This window comes from Typopeltis vanoorti, chromosome 21 (genome assembly GCF_054136105.1).
Source record: "Typopeltis vanoorti isolate ZY-2024b chromosome 21, IOZ_Tvanoo_1.0, whole genome shotgun sequence".
Taxonomy (NCBI): domain Eukaryota; kingdom Metazoa; phylum Arthropoda; class Arachnida; order Uropygi; family Thelyphonidae; genus Typopeltis; species Typopeltis vanoorti.
In genome coordinates this window covers 8,245,001-8,263,109 of record NC_143569.1, presented here as the reverse complement: position 1 = coordinate 8,263,109, position 18,109 = coordinate 8,245,001, and the positions used below count along the sequence as shown (strand labels likewise).

General features: G+C 35.0%; 1 protein-coding gene and 1 long non-coding RNA gene across 8 annotated transcripts in view; one reads left to right on the top strand and one right to left on the bottom strand.

Moving 5' to 3' along the window:
- Positions 1–18,109, bottom strand: part of LOC150094609 (uncharacterized) — a 944,400-nt gene that overhangs the window by 627,485 nt on the left and 298,806 nt on the right. The window lies entirely within an intron of this gene.
- LOC150094610 (cell adhesion molecule Dscam1-like) overlaps positions 1–18,109 on the top strand; it is a 223,380-nt gene that overhangs the window by 182,538 nt on the left and 22,733 nt on the right. The window contains exons 23-24 of one of the 3 annotated variants that reach the window (XR_016550175.1): positions 11,331–11,483; positions 16,353–16,492. Coding sequence is in view for 1 of the 3 variants with exons in the window: in XM_090411561.1 (XP_090267687.1) it covers positions 11,331–11,483; positions 16,353–16,456 (257 nt within the window). In the remaining 2 variants the exon portion in view is untranslated. Of the gene's footprint in view, positions 1–11,330; positions 11,488–16,352; positions 16,493–18,109 lie in introns of all 3 variants that reach the window. The other 2 variants (XR_016550176.1, XM_090411561.1) reach the window with 2 other exon arrangements.

Genomic DNA, 18,109 nt, shown 5'->3' with positions numbered 1-18,109 from the left:
TTTATTGGAATAAAAACCACCTCTCCCAACACACACACCGGACACTCGCACAAACACAGTACTATACTGCAGTTTTTCAAATCGCGGGTCGGAACCAACATTTTTAAAATGAAATATGATAAAAATATCAATGTGTTCAGAAATTTTAGCGTGAAGACGTTCGCGCTGGCGGTGACACCTCTCTCGTTTCTCTTAAAGAGGTAACTCGCTTTGACGATATATACTGTATCTTCCACGTGGCGAGGGCATTTTTGCGAAGTTTTAAATACACGATAGTTTGATGGTTTTCGATTAAATTTTAATTGTAATATTGTCTTAATGTCTGTGGGAGGGGAGTTGTTTATCACTCTGCAGTCATTTTCATCCCAGACGTGTCTCCAATTTACACTAATTGCAGCTAATTATCGTACTTCGACGAATTGTGTCTTTACAGTATTCATCTTCCGAAAAAATAGGTGTAATGAACAATATTATCTATTCCAATGAATAAAAATGAATCTTATGTTTTATGGCAGGCACTGCGGTTGCATTAAATAAAGACATTTCCTAATTTCTGTTTTTAGATGTTTTTCATTCTTCTCTGATAGTGAAAGGCGAATCTGTCACATCAGGATAACCGTAGCAATGGTGGAAAAAGCTACACGCGCTACACAGCCTTCCAAAAGTCAGTTTAATATCTTGGGGAGAGTTGAGCTCTTGTCAGATATTAAACTGATAGGTACAGGTACTTCACTTTTCACTTGTCTGCGTTTTAGGTAAGATAAGAGTATCGCATCCGCTCATATCAGCTTAATATCTTTTACGCCGAAAGATATTAAATGATTTTTGGATTGGAAATCGCTGAAACTGCTTCGGGCTTGATTCAAGTTTGCCACCAGTTACCTGATATTGTGCACCCCCCCCAGCCCTTTCTTTTTTTCATTTTTTTTTAATTGTAGGGCGGGGTCAAAAAAAACTTTGAAAACCACTGCTATACTGCATGTAGGCAAGCAACATAAGCTTCATTGTAGTGCCAAACACTGACGATTGTCGGTGGCAAAATAAATAAATAAATACTTGGTCACATATATTATAGAAAATTTCAAAAGCGCGCGCGCACACACAGACACACACACATGTGTGTGTGTGTGTGTGTGTGTGTGTGTGTGTGTGTGTGTGTGTGTGTGTGTGTGTGTGTGTGTGTGTGTGTGTGTGTAAATATATTTTTATTTAAAAAAGATATTTAATGACTAACAAATCGAGAATCAGTTAGAAAACTTTAATGATACAACTAGTTTCGGCTTATTATGGCCTTCATCAGGTATCTTTGTTTCTTCTACCTACAATAATAGAAGACTGAAGATATTAAGAGAACTGAGAAGCACAGGTTAATTATATTAGATAATTAAAAATAAAAAACGTTGTATTAAAATTCCAGTTGTCCTCTTTACGTGCCATTGTTTATTGTATGCGTGATAGTAGACTCTCGAGAACGCCAGTATTGAACAACAGCAGTGTGGCTCTCAGGGATGTTAGAGCTCAAATTACGGTTCAAATGCTCAGGATTAAGGACGATCTCCCTGGATTCCACTAACTTATTTTCAAATTCATCCTTGCAACATAAAATGTTTTCAGATCTATCCCAGGAAACTGAATGACTTTGAAAATTATCACGAGGATTGTTAGAGAAGAGAACGTGCACTACCATTTGATCTTATATAGGAGATATCTCTTTAATGCTCCTCCATGCGAAGTTCAACAGATTAGTTTGACCGTGATAATTTTCAAGGTCATTCAGTTTCCTAGGATAGATCTAAAAACATTTTCTGTTGCAAGGATGAATTTGAAAAAAAGTTAGTGGAATCCAGGGAGATCGTCCTTAATCCTGAGCATTTGAACAGTAATTTGAGCTCTAACATCCCTGAGAGCCACACTGCTGTTGTTCAATACTGGCGTTCTCGAGAGTCTACTACCACGCATACAATAAACAATGGCACGTAAAGAGGACAACTGGAATTTTAATACAACGTTTTTTATTTTTAATTATCTAATATAACTAACCTGTGCTTCTCAGTTCTCTTAATATCTTCAGTCTTCTATTATTGTTTTTTCTACCTATAAAGATATCTGATGATGGCCATAATAAGCCGAAACTAGTTGTATCAGTAAAGTTTTCTAACTTAATCTCCGTTTGTTAGTCATTAAATATTTTTTTTTTAAATGTATCACAGTAACCGAGTCAATGCTCATGAATATATATATATAAGTTTAAATCCGAGTCACATTTGAGATTTTCTGTATCATTAAGTCGGTTCACTCATGTTAATTTTAAAAAAGTAAAGTTTAAACCAAAACATTCAAATTAAAATAGTTTAAAACTTCGTAAAATTCGCCCAGTAGAAGGGAAACGTAGGATGGGACACCGCACGGTGTGAACCTGTTAAAGCTACGAAATCTGATTCCCCTGTAATATTTTCGTTTGCTATTTCATTAAAAAAAAAAAAATGTTGTTCGCAACCTACTAAACTGATTTCACGACCCACTAACGAGTCGCGCGTGTGCAGAATCCAGAAAGGTTTGAAAACCACTGATATATTCCAAATAGGGAAGATCCTTGTCTGAATCACCCTGATGTCCAATATGCTGGTTCCGTTAATGACTCGTTTTACGCTTATTTTGAGAGCTGATGAATACAGGATATACACGGAGCTCACTTTCCTTATAAACCGTTTTGCTTTTCATTTATCACTTGCTCAAGAAAACGGTTACGCAATTTTTGCAGTTATACCAGTTTGAGAGAGGAAATCACGTTTCCATGGTTTCAGTCTCTTGGTAGTTTACCACTGCTACGTGTTTGTTAATTAATGTAAGAAGCACTTGGTTAAGTTTATTTTCTGCAAACAAATTCGATTGCAAAATTTACCTCCTAATTATTCGTTTAATCCCAACGTTGTCTCTGGGAAAGTGTTGTTGGTGATGTTTTCTAAAATATTTTAAAGTATTTTCTGAATAATTCTAACGATTTGAAATTTTAAGAACTTACACAAAAATCTTCTCATTGTTGGTCTTTTCGTTTACTATTATCTATTTTCCATTTACTGAATCTTATTTGGTTTCGTAAGAATTTTATTTCTTTTCTAATTAAAAAAAAAAAAATTAACGTTTTCCTGTAAATGAACAGAACAAAAATTAACTTTTTCCGGGGCATTTATAACAGCCAATAGCGGGAAAAGACGTTATTAATTTCTGTTAATAAATGCATGCTGTATGCACTGTATACCTGCACGTGTCAGGAACTTTTGATAAGACGGTTGGTATTGCAACAACAGACTTATATAATGGCATCATTCGGCCCGTTCCTCCTGCAAATGCAGCTTCCGGTTGTTAATCTAACAATCAGCTGAGCTTTGCTAAATTGCGTTAACAAAAGATACGAAGAAAAGCAGAGATTAGTTATCAACCAAAATAAGTAAATTTTATATTCAGTTATTCTCTGTAAAGCTTTTTCATTCATTTGACATCCATTTAAAATATTTCACGTATTTGTTATTTCATCCTGACGATAATTCACTTGGCGAAGTTCCTAGCTTAATCATTGTGAACTTCTAGAATTACAGTCATGTGATCAATTTACTAGCCTCACCAGATTATAGTCGGCATCGAATTCATGAAATTGCGCTTAATTTATTCGTGTTCCTTTCTTCTTTGGGTACATTTCAACTGGATAACATCCAAGGGAATATACTCTTTACGCATTCGAAATGGAGATTGACTCGATACATTGTAAAATATCACGCAAGATGGCCTAAATTACTAACAGAACGGAGACCTATTAAGGGCAGTGGGAAGACCAAGGAAAAGGAGGAGACAAAATTGTTGAAACACAAAAGGAATGACAAAAAACTGAAAAGAGAATGGGAAATAAAAGACTGGGGAGACCATGTGGCAGTGGCGTGATACCGGTTGAAAAAGAAATCCCAATGTTTGAATATGTATCACTAATGAACACTTTAAGGTCCTTTAAGACAAGATGTCATGTCCATAGTTGTCCGCTACTAGTCAGAAGATGACTTGCATGCATCTACCCTTTGAACACTACGTCTTGCCATCCTTTTTCTTGTTTTTTAAATCAGTTCTCTATCTACCTATTGGCCTATCTGAATACTCAGGGTGATACGTAGGCAACTGTTAAAGATTCGGTTGAAACAGAACGTAAATCGCATGATTGCCATTTTATGTAACTGAATTCATAGATTTGTCTAACGAAGCCATGCAGTTTGCTGTTCTGTGATCAATACGTGATCGAAAGGAGAGTCTGGATGCAAATCCTAATTAATTGAAATTCGTCATTTTCACCTACCAAGCGAAGAACCAATAAAAAGGAAATAGCCTGTAATTCTCTATTCTATATGAATAACACTTAATTTGGAACCAGCAGTTGGGAATGAGCAGAGGTAGGTCACAGGGACATTATATTATTATTTTTGACTGTTAATTGCACGAGTTGTCCGACCAGTACAAAAGAAGTTACTCGGATAAAAATATTTTCTATTTTCAATGAACGTCCTCAAAAATCTTTATAAAATTTTTTTGTAGTATCGGAGAAATTATTTCAATCCAAGTATTTTCTTTCCTAATGATAAGCACATAGCGTATCATTCGGGGGAGGGAGGGAGGGAGAGAGAGAAACAATTATTTGGAATATAAATCGTTTCAAATTGAAGTACAAAGAACGATGATTTTTAACCTCAATGAATCATACAAATTTAAAAACAATTAAAACCAGCAAACAAAGCTTCGTATTATTAAGGGCAAAGTGGTGTTTTACCTCCAGCCTTGTATGTTGCCAGATGTTTGAATAGAGCTGCAGATTTCCTCGACTGTATAATTATTTCGTATAAGAAACATGCATCTGCAGTGTTTAACACTAGCCACCTTAAACGCAAGCGAAATAATTGCTAACTTTATCCGATATAACATAACAGTGATTGTATCGGATTAAAAGTGGAACTAGCCCCGTGTACTGGGCTAGTTCACTTTCAGCACACTTTACAGCTAATTAAACAGATCCATATTTATTCCGTGCTTTCACTTCGCGGAACTTGAGCGCTCCTCATCAGGCTGACTGCAGTCGTGTTTTTAAATTTATTCATAGGGATAAACTTATGTTGCATATTGCGCAAGAAGTTCTGAATTGTGGAGTTATGATACCGCGTTGGATCATGTTAACCTCTGCATATCTTAGCGAAATCATCTTTGGAACGGAGACCGGATGTAGAGCTACTCAGAATTAGAAAGGAAGTGAATAATTCTCTGCGACAACTATTTCCTTTATGGAAGTTTGTTCGCAGTAAAAGGATCCACTTCGAGTTTCTCTCGGTTTATTTTACAAGTTGTACGGTGTGCAGTAGTCCTCTGAGGATGAAGGGACTTATGACTAACCTAACAAGGCTGAGTTAATGAAACGGAAAACATGAGACTTTCTCCGATAAACGCGAACAGTTTGAAATGTTAAACTGTTCAGCTGAGCGGCCCTACGTTCACCATCCATACATCAGTCACTTGTTCGGAAGAATGCATAATTATTAGTCGAAAATTAAAATCACAATTTTAATCTTGTCTAATAGAAATCCGTTCGATGAAATATTCTAGGGGTAATAATAAACTTGTTGATGAAGATGTGTTAAAATCATTTCATCCGTTCTCGAGTTGATCTTTGTAGACTGACAGGACGCCTATCAGCTTATATCTAGAGGTCTGTCGGTCTACGTAGATCAACTCGAGAACGGATGAAATGATATTAACACATCTTCATCAACAATTTTTTTATTATCCTTCCACGGAGATGTAAATCCACCTAGAGTGGGAAATGTATGAACCCAAGAATTATCCAACCTCATATTTTTATACCTGGAGGTGGGTGTGGTTTATCCTTTCAGTCTTTTCCGACCCTAAAGACTTTGTAGGCATTGGCCATAAAGTGTTCCTGGTGAAATTTTTATAGGTTAATTCACCATTTCTTCTTCCCCCCCCCCCTTATTTTATCCGGGCTCGGGACCGGCGTATGGTTGTGATGTATTAATGACTAATCTACGTGAGTTCATGGGGCCGAATTGCCTCTTCTGGGGAACGAAAAACCCGAGTTTCCGGGTGAAAAAAACCTCACCTCCTTATGCGACAGGCTAACTCACCTTTAGTCGAAAGAGACCAGATAAAGGTTTCTCACGAGACTGATAGGAATCGAACCGTCTTTTCGACCTATACTGATTGAGCTACCGAGGCCTATACCTGCCGGTATAAATATGAATTTAAGGTCATTTTATGTTTGTTAGGATAAAACCCGAGTACTCGGAGGAAGTCAAACTTATATCCAGCCTGAAACGAGCTAAGTTAAAGCTGGAAGGGGGGGGGGGGTGTATAAAACAACCGGTGAAACGCAGACCAATTTTATCACTCTGACCAACTCATGAGTACCACCTAACGGTACTCATCGGCCATCAAGGATTTAGATCTATTATGGGCTGTTTCGGCCCTGGAAGCTATCGGCAAATCTCTTCAATAGATAACTATTTTTCTGGATGTTTTTATTCAGGGTATTAGCTTAGTTTGGATAATTTTTCGATTTGCATTCTCAACATGCTCCACCCAGTTATGTTTAATTTTTGCATGAGTGATTCTTTATTTAATTCTTTCATTATTTCTTACTTGTTTTGTGATCAAACAGGGTATAATTTCGATATATTCTTAACTTTCAGTAAAGCTGCATTCATCTTTCTATCTTTTTTGTCCAAATTTTACTTTCATAAAGCAATGTAGGTATAGCTACAGTATTATAACCTTTTAATAGTGACCTGATTAAACTAGTCGTGTTTGTAATAGGTTTAAGCACAGAATTTATTAGAGCTATTACTTTTAGATTCTTGGTAATTTTCATGTGAAATCCTGTATCGTAAATAATTAAAAGAATGAACTCGTTCCGAAAAATGTGTTATTTATTACAAGTTAGATTTTGGATCTTTTAACTTGCCTTCATCTTTTAAAACGGATACTATTTTTTAAGATTGTTTTCCAGAAATCTTCCACGGTTTCGTTTAGGTTTAGAATAGCTTTATAAAGTTTTTCCTGGAATCAGTAATTATCACATGGGTATCAGCAAAAAGGCCCTTTAAATTACCATTAGAAGATAATTTAATATCTTCATATTTTATTCCAGTTTATTATTATTTCATATAATACATATAACTTTCAAAGGCTAAGCCCTTTTCAGAAAAAAGTATGATGATTATTATTATTATTATTAAGAGACGCCTCCAGGGAGTGGGAGACTCGTCGAGGAAGGCCACATACCACACACACACACACCAGCTATCATACTTATTCTTGAATTCATTCACACTGCTTACATTCAAAACATCCAATGGCAATCCATTCCAATCACGCACCACCCTCTGAGAGAAAAATCTAGCCCTCACACCCTTCTTAGCGGCATTCATTCTCACCTTCCCAGAATGCCCTCTTGTCCTTTCCCCACCCTCTATAAATTGAAACATTCCACCAGTTAGGCGTATCTGTCTGTCCACTTCTCTTCATGTTAATTGTTCATTATCTTCATATTTATATAATAGCTCTAAGAAAGCTATTTATTGCTCTCATGGTTGACTTGTGGTATATTCCCCCATAGGTTATATATACTCTAGACTCCCTTTCAATCCCTTTTTTTTTTTATTTGTCCATGTTTTACATAAAAATAGCAATACTGACATGTTATACTGTGAAAATTAGATAGCATTATTTTATAAACTATAAATACCCTTTCTCCTGTCTAATTTCTTCTTAAAATTACATAAATTCGCCTATTCTAGAACTCTTTGTTAAAGGTCATTGCACGTAGGTTTATTCTAACTATAACAAATGAATTGCGTATAATTGTTTTCAGCCTTTCTTACTATCTTCTCATGATCCCCTCCAGCAGAGTCTAGTTCAGTTGAGTACAAACAGATCCCTTCTTATATATGCACTGGATTAACTTGTAAACTTCAGTTTAATCTCTTCTCCATCTCGCGTTAGTTAAATTCATCACATTATAACTAACCGGCCGACTAATTACTATCATGATGCAATCCCTACATAAATTTAGTCAATCTCCTGCATTCTCGGATCTCGTTGTTGAATACCTTAATCCAATACTGACCTAATTAATGATTTGTGTGACGGTATTAGAACGCACTGACTCCTTTAATCAGGCTCAGCTTTTTGAGCATTATTAGTTTCCTTACCAGTATTATATCTGTACTGAAGATCTCTATCAAGCTTCCTGGCCATTCCACGGAAAATAAAATTGATAGACTAACCTTATTATACTCTGTTACTTAAACAACCTACTCGCTAAAAATCTATATAAAACCTGTTTTAGTGATGATTGAAGAATTTCATAATTTTTGGAAAAAATTATCAAGCATATATATAATTGATTTTTCCTTTTTGATTATTAAGTACTTTTCTTAATATCAAAACTGCGACTGTAATGTTAAGTTGTACGCAAATTTCCTAACTTGTTTTACTTTTCTTTTTATTCATTTGTCCATTGTTTTGTGCCAAATACCGATATAACCAAAGAAATCGATTTAAAGAGAATGCGAAAAGAAAGAAAGTTGAAAAAGAGAAAGAAGCGAAGAGAAAACGATAAATGGGCACCGAATTTGGAGTCGGTAACACACGATAGCCTGACATACTGGGCAACAGGAAGCACCCAGGCCCATAAGGAAATATCAGCAGCTACCATTTTTATTTGCAACGTCTTTCCCTGAGATATATATATATATATATATATATATATATATATAGCACTTCTGCGTTATAAGATAACGCAGAAGTGCTACTCAATACATTATTACCAGTTTCCTACCTGCAGTTTTCTTCCAAATGAATCTGTTATCTGTAGTTCTTCGATATTGTAAGGTCAGCAGACACTAACATCATCAATAGGGACTGCTACCTGATTTGCGATTCTTCCTCACATTTGCTTAAACGACCAAAGCCATGTCAGATCAGATCTGTTCCCTCTTACAACCAAAGAAATCAATCTCTGGTGAATGCTAATAATATCCGATTTCTTTAGAATGTCTTCATTGCTAATATCATTCTGTCACTATTGCCATCTGTTCAACCTTTTTTTTTTTTTTTGAGAACTCTCATATTTGTGTTCTGTAGTTTTTGATCACTTTTTATTTCAAACCAGTAATCAGACCATAAATTAAAAATTAAACACTGGCCGTTTATTTCCTTATCCTGTGTTTATTCTGTTATCCTATTTCCACATACACAAACATTGTGTCTACACAGATGAAATATTTCACTTGTTCTCTCCGTTCTCCATTGAGAGCGAGGTTCGGTTTTCTGCATTCTGCCTGTTTTCAGGGGGTGTCTTTTTATGGATGATTTTCGTGAATTGTTACAGCAATTACTGTATTCGATCCAGGTAAGGGTCTTGAAGCCTTACTCGTTTATTTAATAGTATAACATCATCTGCATAAAATCAGATTTTATGTCGTTTTCTTTTTTAACAAGATTAGTTTCACTCGTGCCTTACACTGATTTCTTTAAACCATCTTCCTGTAACAATGTTCGAATCTAACAGCTTAAGTGTAGGCTATGTGTTGTATAACTGTCCCACTTACATTCTATGGTTGTAGCGTTGTAATTAGAGTTATTTTGCTTCTCTTGGCACCTTATCATATTTATTCCTTTTTTTTTTCAGATCTTAAAAAAAGAAAACGAAAGACTGTTATAGTCTCATGAATTCAGTAATAAAAACTTGCATTTTATCCACACACGCAAACCTCTATTTGGCTTGAGCACGGCTCTTATTCTTCCTACCATTTTTTTCATAACTCCTCAGGCATGCATGCATAAATCTTACCCTAAACTCAGCGAATTCTCTTGAATGCATAAAGTTTTGCTCCACTTGTTATAGATGAGTACTGTGAGCTATACTTCATTCAATCGGAATTCGCCATTTTGAATTATAAGATATAGTCACTAAAGATATGCTCAATATACAGATTTAAACTTGAGCATTTCTTCTCGAATTCAAAATAACCCTCACCTTCACTTTTGGTATCATCTTTATTATCGCAATCGTTTAAGGTATTTTTTGCTTTGTTTGGTAGCTTTCGCAATAACTTCCAAAAATACATTTCCATGATTTTTGGTGTTTTGCTACTTTTACACAGCTTTCTTTCCTTGTTTTCTCCGCATTCTCTCAGGCTAGATTCCGATTATTTCCTAGGAATTTCTAATCTTCTTTATAATCTTTTTGTTTCTTTTTCAGGAGATCTTCAACTTGTGTCCACCATGAAATGGTAATTTTTTTCTTCTTTCAGACAGTATCTGTCAACCTTGGCTGATTCAATATTTTCTTCAGATATTTCCACTGATCTCTTAAGGTCCGTTTCTTGTTTTGAAAAACACTTTTTTCTCATAACGTTTGAATAGTTGATCCGATAGAAACTCCCACAACTGCTGAACTTTCTTTTCAAAACTTTGCTACATATTTTGATTTTCAGTATGATGCTCATTTTATGTCAGAACTAAATGATCATTTCCTATTTCAAATCCGCTGTACTCTGTCTTAAACCAATATGAAGGTATCACTATCGACAATAACATAATCAATAAAATGTTTATATTTTTTTTTCTTCTCCCCCTGTGAATTTGTGCACATTTGTATGTTGTGATATGGTATTAGTAATGCCGAGTCTATGCCTGAGCCGAATCCAGCAGGAACTTATTATTAATTTGCTATTTTCTCCAAAATTTTCAATTACCACTATGCTGCTTAGATCTCCCCAGCACAAAACTTTGTGCATATCGTCCCACAAAGTGTAAATGTCCAGTGTCCCATTTAGAAATGTGTGCATATCACTTCACTTGAAATATTTCGCATTTTTATGTAAGACCATCTTGTCTGTTCCTGGGTCTATCGTTGGAATATAACATTTTATAATTGTCATTGACGTATCGTACCTGGTTTATTATTTTTGTCTCAGGGACATCACATATGTTAACACGGCATTTCCGTAACAGCACTGCCAATTACATCTCTTTTCATTGGGTCAGAAGTCTCATCGGTGTCCCACTTATGTAGCTTTGGCCTTTAAGTAACCCTTTTCTGCGAAATTCAAAAGAGGGTGTACGCGAAAACCTTGTAAATCGACTGCTACCTGCTTCTAATATTGCGCAAACTGGAGATTGGGGGTAGAACAGTTGGCTAGTAATCTAAAAAAGGCGCTTTCAACGCATACACGCTCAAAAGGGTTCATTTACTAACTGAGGTATTTGTTTAAATGCAGATTGTCAAGAGTGGAAAGGAAGACACAGTGATCAAGTGGGACTGACAGAATTCCCACAAAAGGACTGCAAGGATCCCGATCCTTACGGAAAGACTTCATACTATTCATCGCCTTCAAGGAAACCAGTTTCTGCTGCCCCCAGCTGTCATCGCAGTAGGTATTTATTTATTTTCATTCTTTTACTTTACAAGTTCTGAACTTTTCTAAATATACTCACTTTAAGATGTGCCTGAAAAGTGAACTTTATTATTAAACCTGAGCGAGCGGCATTTAACTCAACAATTTTCGCACCTCTTCGGTTTACCCTCATTTTAAGTGCGTTTATGAATCAATGGACCGAATCTTTTGTAAGTGCAGATCGGTGTGTTTGCATTACATAAGGAACTCCTCTGCAGCACCACCAACTCTAATTATCGACTGCCAGGAATTCGGGGATATAGATTTAAGATCTACAAATCGAAGCTAAATTTTTGCAGCTTTTTTTTGGCCGTTTTAAAAAAAGTTTTGCAGTTTTGAAGCAAAAATGTTTATAGACGAACAAAGAATTGATAACACCATCAAGGATATCTCTTATTGATTCTTGATTTAAAAGAGGAAACATATTGTGTAAATTATAAAATTATTTTACTCGGAGGCTACTAAAAATCTTAGCGTTTTCATCTATTTCTCACTGGCGACCTTCGTCACCAAGTGGGATTGACAGAATTCCCACTTTGCACAAATTTTTATACTTTTCACTACCAGGCAAAGTGGGAAAGCATTTTGGTCTGAATTAGCGTTGACAAACGAGATACCTTCTCAGTCGGAATAGTGCATATAAATAAATTGGAGTGCCCATCTGATCGATATAACATGTAAACCAATAGTACATTACCACCATGACTGGTACACCAGAAATGGTGTTTTTCAAGCCTCGCACGAGAAATGAACACCATCAGCCACTTGCGCTTTCCGAAACATGCCACAGCGATACTCGAAGCCACACTGTTTTGTAACAGCCATATAGCTGGTTACAAAACAAAGTTGTTTTCCATAAGAACGCTATGAGTGAAAGCATAAGACATTATATTAATATGAGTGGTGGCCAACAAATCGATCACGGCTTTTATATCAGTCTATCGCGAAAAAAGTTGTGAATTAAAATCACGTAACAAGGTTATTTGTATTTCCACCAAATATTATACAAAAGAAAGAAATTAATAAATTATCCAAATTATAATAATCAAAAAATCAAAAAATACTTTTGAAAATATGTTTGTATAGAAACGTAATCAAACGGAAGAAAAATCACCTTTTACATTTCTGATTTGGTTCCACATATCTACAAGAACTGGCCTTTTCACATGCGAAAGAAACGAAGCCCAGTTCTTGTCCTCTTCTTACACATCTGAGTACATAAAATTGGACTCATCACAGTATACTCCCAATTTTAGAAGCTTAGCAAATGACATGAAAACAAACTTCTGGCTAAATAATAACGATCATAAATATAAACATAAGAATTACATTTAATTTTAAAATCCTTCTGCGTTGTTATTTTTAAATCGTGTGAAGTGCGCTACAAATGGTAGCTCGTGGCTCGTTTTAAACAACAATAATAACAGACCGCATGGCAGAATAAGTTGATTATTGTTGGTCTATAATATTATATTAATGGCAAAACATACTGATGCGCTTAAACATTATCAAGTGATACCGAAAACAACCACTAAATTAATCGATATTTATTTACAGAATATTGAAATAAGGCTTAACATTAACGAGATGAAAACATATGATTAATTTTACCTAATTAATGAAGGTTCAACTATGGATTTATCTGCTTAATAAATCCCAAACATTTCCAACAGATCAAATTCAGTGTGATCATTTATCAAAAAATAGTTTTTCATAAATCTAGTTTTACGTATGGCTAAGAACTGAGTGGTATTGCAAACCGGCACCTTTGTTATGAGCGAGGTGCGATACGCGGATGCCTTACATTAATAACTTTTAATATTTAGTCATTTTTACACATTTAATTAGCATGTAACCAATTTTAGTTATTTAATGAAATTTTAATTTTTCAGTATGCTCACTATTGAGATTTTTTTTATTTGACAGTTTTTGTTAAAAATATCGTATCAATTTCTGTGATATCAGTGCACTTTCCTGTTAAAAGTTCTCAACTTGCATAAATGCAACATTTATTGCTCATTTTTGTGAATATTAATGGGATAAAAGTGGCGTTGTCACATAAAAGGTTAGCAAAATGGACATTAGTTGGTGACAAACTATGTATCTGTGAAGGAATTTAAGAGAATCCATATTATTAACTAAAATGATAAGACTGACGTTTGTATTAAGTAAGTTTGTCACGAGTTTAGTACTCGTGAAATGGACTCTTTCGAATATCAGTTTTGGTTTCTCTTTCCATTTTGATTCAGGAGGATTTTTATGATTACTGCAAAAAGTGACCTCGGAAATGGACATAATCTCTTTCCCCCACTTTCATATAATTTGTTGGAGTAGTCAAACGGGCTTTAATTGCATTTCTATAAAGTTTTGAAGTGCATATACATATTACCGATGACGGACTGTACTTTTGCAGCAAAGATCAGCACACGAAAAAAAAAAGTTTAAGCATCTTTTAAAATACCAATGAAAAAGTTGTTTTTCAACAACTGTTCAATTAATGAACGTTATGTATTGCAAAGGAAATGGAAATGCATATTTTGAAATATTTCTGTATATTTATTTGCTGAGTTTTTTTGTTTTTTTTTTACAAATAGTTTGACTGATTAAGGTATGTGTATGTACACACATACATTGATCATTAATCTCACGTTTTCTCTTTTCAGTTGAAATAAATTACTGAGTTATTTTTGTTATATACTCAATTTTGATGTTTTTTTGTTTAATAAGCAATAAAAGTGATTAACGAATTGCTTAAAATCTGTTCTGTTAGGTGCCTCTTGTATAACAGTACTAGAAAACCTAATTCTGATTATCATTTTTAAAAGTCAGCCATACGAGGGAGTCCGGAATGTTCCGATAAACACCTAGAACAAAAATGATATTCAACAACTGATATAACCACAAGAAAGAACATACGAGAATATAAGAACATAAACTACCTTCATAACTCTGCTACTAGTATGTTCTTTCCTGTGGTTATATCGGTTACTTTAATATCATTTTTGTTCTAGGTGTTTATCAAACTATCCAGCTCCCTTCTCCCAACTTTATGAGGATTGCAACACAATTGCTTTCGGGTATATGATATTCCCAAACAGAGTTTATCCCATTTTAAGAAGGGGTTTAATTAGCAAAATTTGTAAGGTTCAGTGGTTCTCTTGGAGTATGAATGCATACGTGTGCGTACACACACACACAATGGAGAGTTGTCAGGTTGTCTATTCGAATTATGCAGTTCATGGAAATATTCCAGGCGGTCATTTTCCTCTAAATTCTATTAATGTGTCATCATCGTAGCTACCATGGAGTATCAATCTATTGTTATGCTTAGAAACTGCAATTATGTAACCTCCAATTGGATGAGATCGTAACAGCACCCCCCCCCAATACCTCTCAAACTTAGGCACACAAAAAGGAGCAACATGATTCTACAATGCTGAGTTCAACATGATTCTACAATCAACATGATGCTACAATGCTGAGTGATGAAGTTACTATAGTTAATATAATCATGGGTTATTTTGATAAATAACTTAGTAAAACCTCAAAATGAAAAAGCAAGGTTGGGGAGTGGATTACATTACATTCTTTTATATCATATAAACGGAAGTGACAAATCGCACACTTCAGATATACCAGTACCTTATTGAGATCGAGACAATGAAATTACATAAGGCGTACACAACTCGACAAAGAAACGATTTTTCATAGAAACACGGAATATTGAAACTTAACCATCCAGAACGTTACGCTATTGCCACTGACAAATACGAAAATTCTATACATATATTAAAGCTAATTTAAATACCGTTAATATGAAATTATGGATGAGTACTACACTGATTTCTGTAAATATGATCATTCTTGCAACTGAAATTGCCACTTGGAACTGCATTTTGAACACATGGGAGGGAAAAAAAAAAGAAAAAAAAATCAGTAATCAAATACGATGGAATAAATGTTCTATAACTTGTCCATAATTAAATTCGACTTTTACTAATTGCTGAAGTATATAATGTACTAGACGCGTCACATGGTACAAATTATATTTTTAAGTACAACTAACTCAAAAGTGTTGTGCTGATAATAGCAAACCGGCGTATCATTGCAATGATTATGCTTAATTGAAAAAAAATTTTTTTTTTCCTTCTGAAAATGCAACAACGCATGTTTGGGTGAAAAGCTGTAATGCATGTACGTGTGTGCGCGCGTATGCGAGAGATTTTCCAAAATAAACTACATCCTGAATGTAACTTATAGTGCCTTTGTAGATTCGCGATACGTTTCCTGACTCTAGCTCTTCATCAGAAAGGCGAATTCGATTCTCGCCAAGGACTAGGTGAAGTCTTTCCACGCCAGCCTTCCTTTTCTCCAAGTGCGAATTCCAGAGTTAGCAGATCTCTTGAGAAGTCATGTAGGGTTTTATTTCAGCAAGAAACTCGAGTTTACAATTACGAAAATTAACAAAATTGCCCGTTCAATAGAAATTAATTAAGATGAAAATTTCTTTGGCCAGTAACTCCGCAGCGACGAAAGTGAAAACGGACTGTGCAATTGATTTAAAGCATTAGGCCAAAAAAAAAAAAAATAAATAAATTATGCTCACTCCCTTAGAGGAATGAAGAGGCCTTCACATATTATTTATCAGCAATTGCCGTAATTAAGTCAAAACTATGCATGGAATTTACAAGTTGACTGAAATTATGTTTTACATTGGATAACAAGTTTTATAACAAATCATAATACTGATTATTTAAATCTTTGTTTACAGGTGGTTCAATCGCTACCACCTTTATTTATGTTCTGTTTGCATCCTCACTAAAATTGTACAATAAATCTCTTCAGATCACAATGAAGAAAATCACGAGTACGCCGAACCTTACACGACAGTACCGGCACCGAGGTGCGTGGTCGATGAAGGAGATTGTCGCACGACGTTATCTGTCAGGGTAAGATGGCCCGGTATGAGCCCACCAGAAATCTATGTATGAATTGGAACGGTAATTTAGTAGAAGTAGATTGATTTATTTTTGTGTATTTTTATGAGGCATTTCTTTAAAATTGCTATAACACACATACCTAATAAAATCAGTGTGAAGTTATTTATACCACCATACAGCACCGAGCTATTTATTTATAAATGACAGAAAGAACGATTAAATGCTATTTGTTTGGATACCACTCCACAACTAAATGATTTATATCGATTGATATTGCATATATATTCTAGCTTCATTTATTCTGTATTATTTTGGACGACCAAACATCAATATGACGTTAGCAACAAAGAACGTGGTGCAAAATATTAGCAGTGCCTTCAAAAATCTAGCATTCCTCCAGTATCAGAGTTGACCAGATTGGATCTATAAAATGGAAGAGGTAAACAACAGACATTGATGGCAGCTATGAAACCTTAAGATGTGCCGTTGATTGAATTGAAGGGAAATATTTCTTGGCTGCAGATTTGTTTTGATGTTCGCGAATTCAGAGCAGATGGTCTTCCTAAATCATTTTCTGATGATGTTTGAACGAAGTGAATAAATGAAAGATTTATTGGGATGAGGAAATCAAACGACTGTAGTGACTGAAGAAAAGTTTAAATTCTGTATCTAAATCAACTTAAAATCATCAGCAAATTCTTACTAAGAATTTTCGGCAAATGTTTTTAGAAGTGAAGACCATGACAGGATTACAACTAATGCCTTACTTAGCATGAATATTGGTTAAAGTTGCATGAAAATCCTCCACAATATTCATAGTTGCCTAATAAGTTGAAAGTTAGGATTATGTGGGTTCAGGATCCGTTGTAATTAGATTGTTGAGAGAAATGGTAAAGATTCTTTAGCTACCAGTCAGTAAATGCTATATTTTCTGACTACCACAAATCCGATCTTAATCCAGTGAAATCTGTGGAAACAAAGCAAAAACGTTTAATTAAAACTACAACCAAAACAAGTCCTATCCAGTGTTCAAGTCACCATGATTCCATCATTCATGGTGACTGGTCATCGCGGAAAAATGCATATGAATTAATTTGAGAACAACAAACACCTGCACAGACTTAACACATATACACATTTCCAGTAAAACACTTGGTTTCCTACGGCATTGCGATAAAAAATCAATTTATATTTTCATAACATTAGCACTGGAACATAAAACGTAAGCTCTCCAAGGTCAGCGATGAAAAATTTAGTTTTGGACAAGATAGTGCAATTAGAAGAAAAGACCTTGAAAAAATCTCACGTATGCCATGATCCTAACATTCTGTAAGGTATTTCTCGGACAGACAGATTTATTATCTGGAACTGCCAACCCCAAAATTCAGTTATGAATGCTATTTGTTTGAGGCTGCACCGTGCATTTCAGCATGAAATGATTAGTTTCATGCTCAACTAAGATAAACTATTCAACCATCGTTTTCACATCGTGCTAAACATCGTGCACGTATCATGTTCATTTTTTTTTAGCTTGCTTTATTGAAGTTTGTCATAGGTCCTATATTTGTCAGAAGGGTCTGGCAGCATAATGTTGTTGTTGTAACATCTGCAACTGTTAATGTTGCTAGGTATGCATTTGACTAGAGGGGATGAGGTTTATTA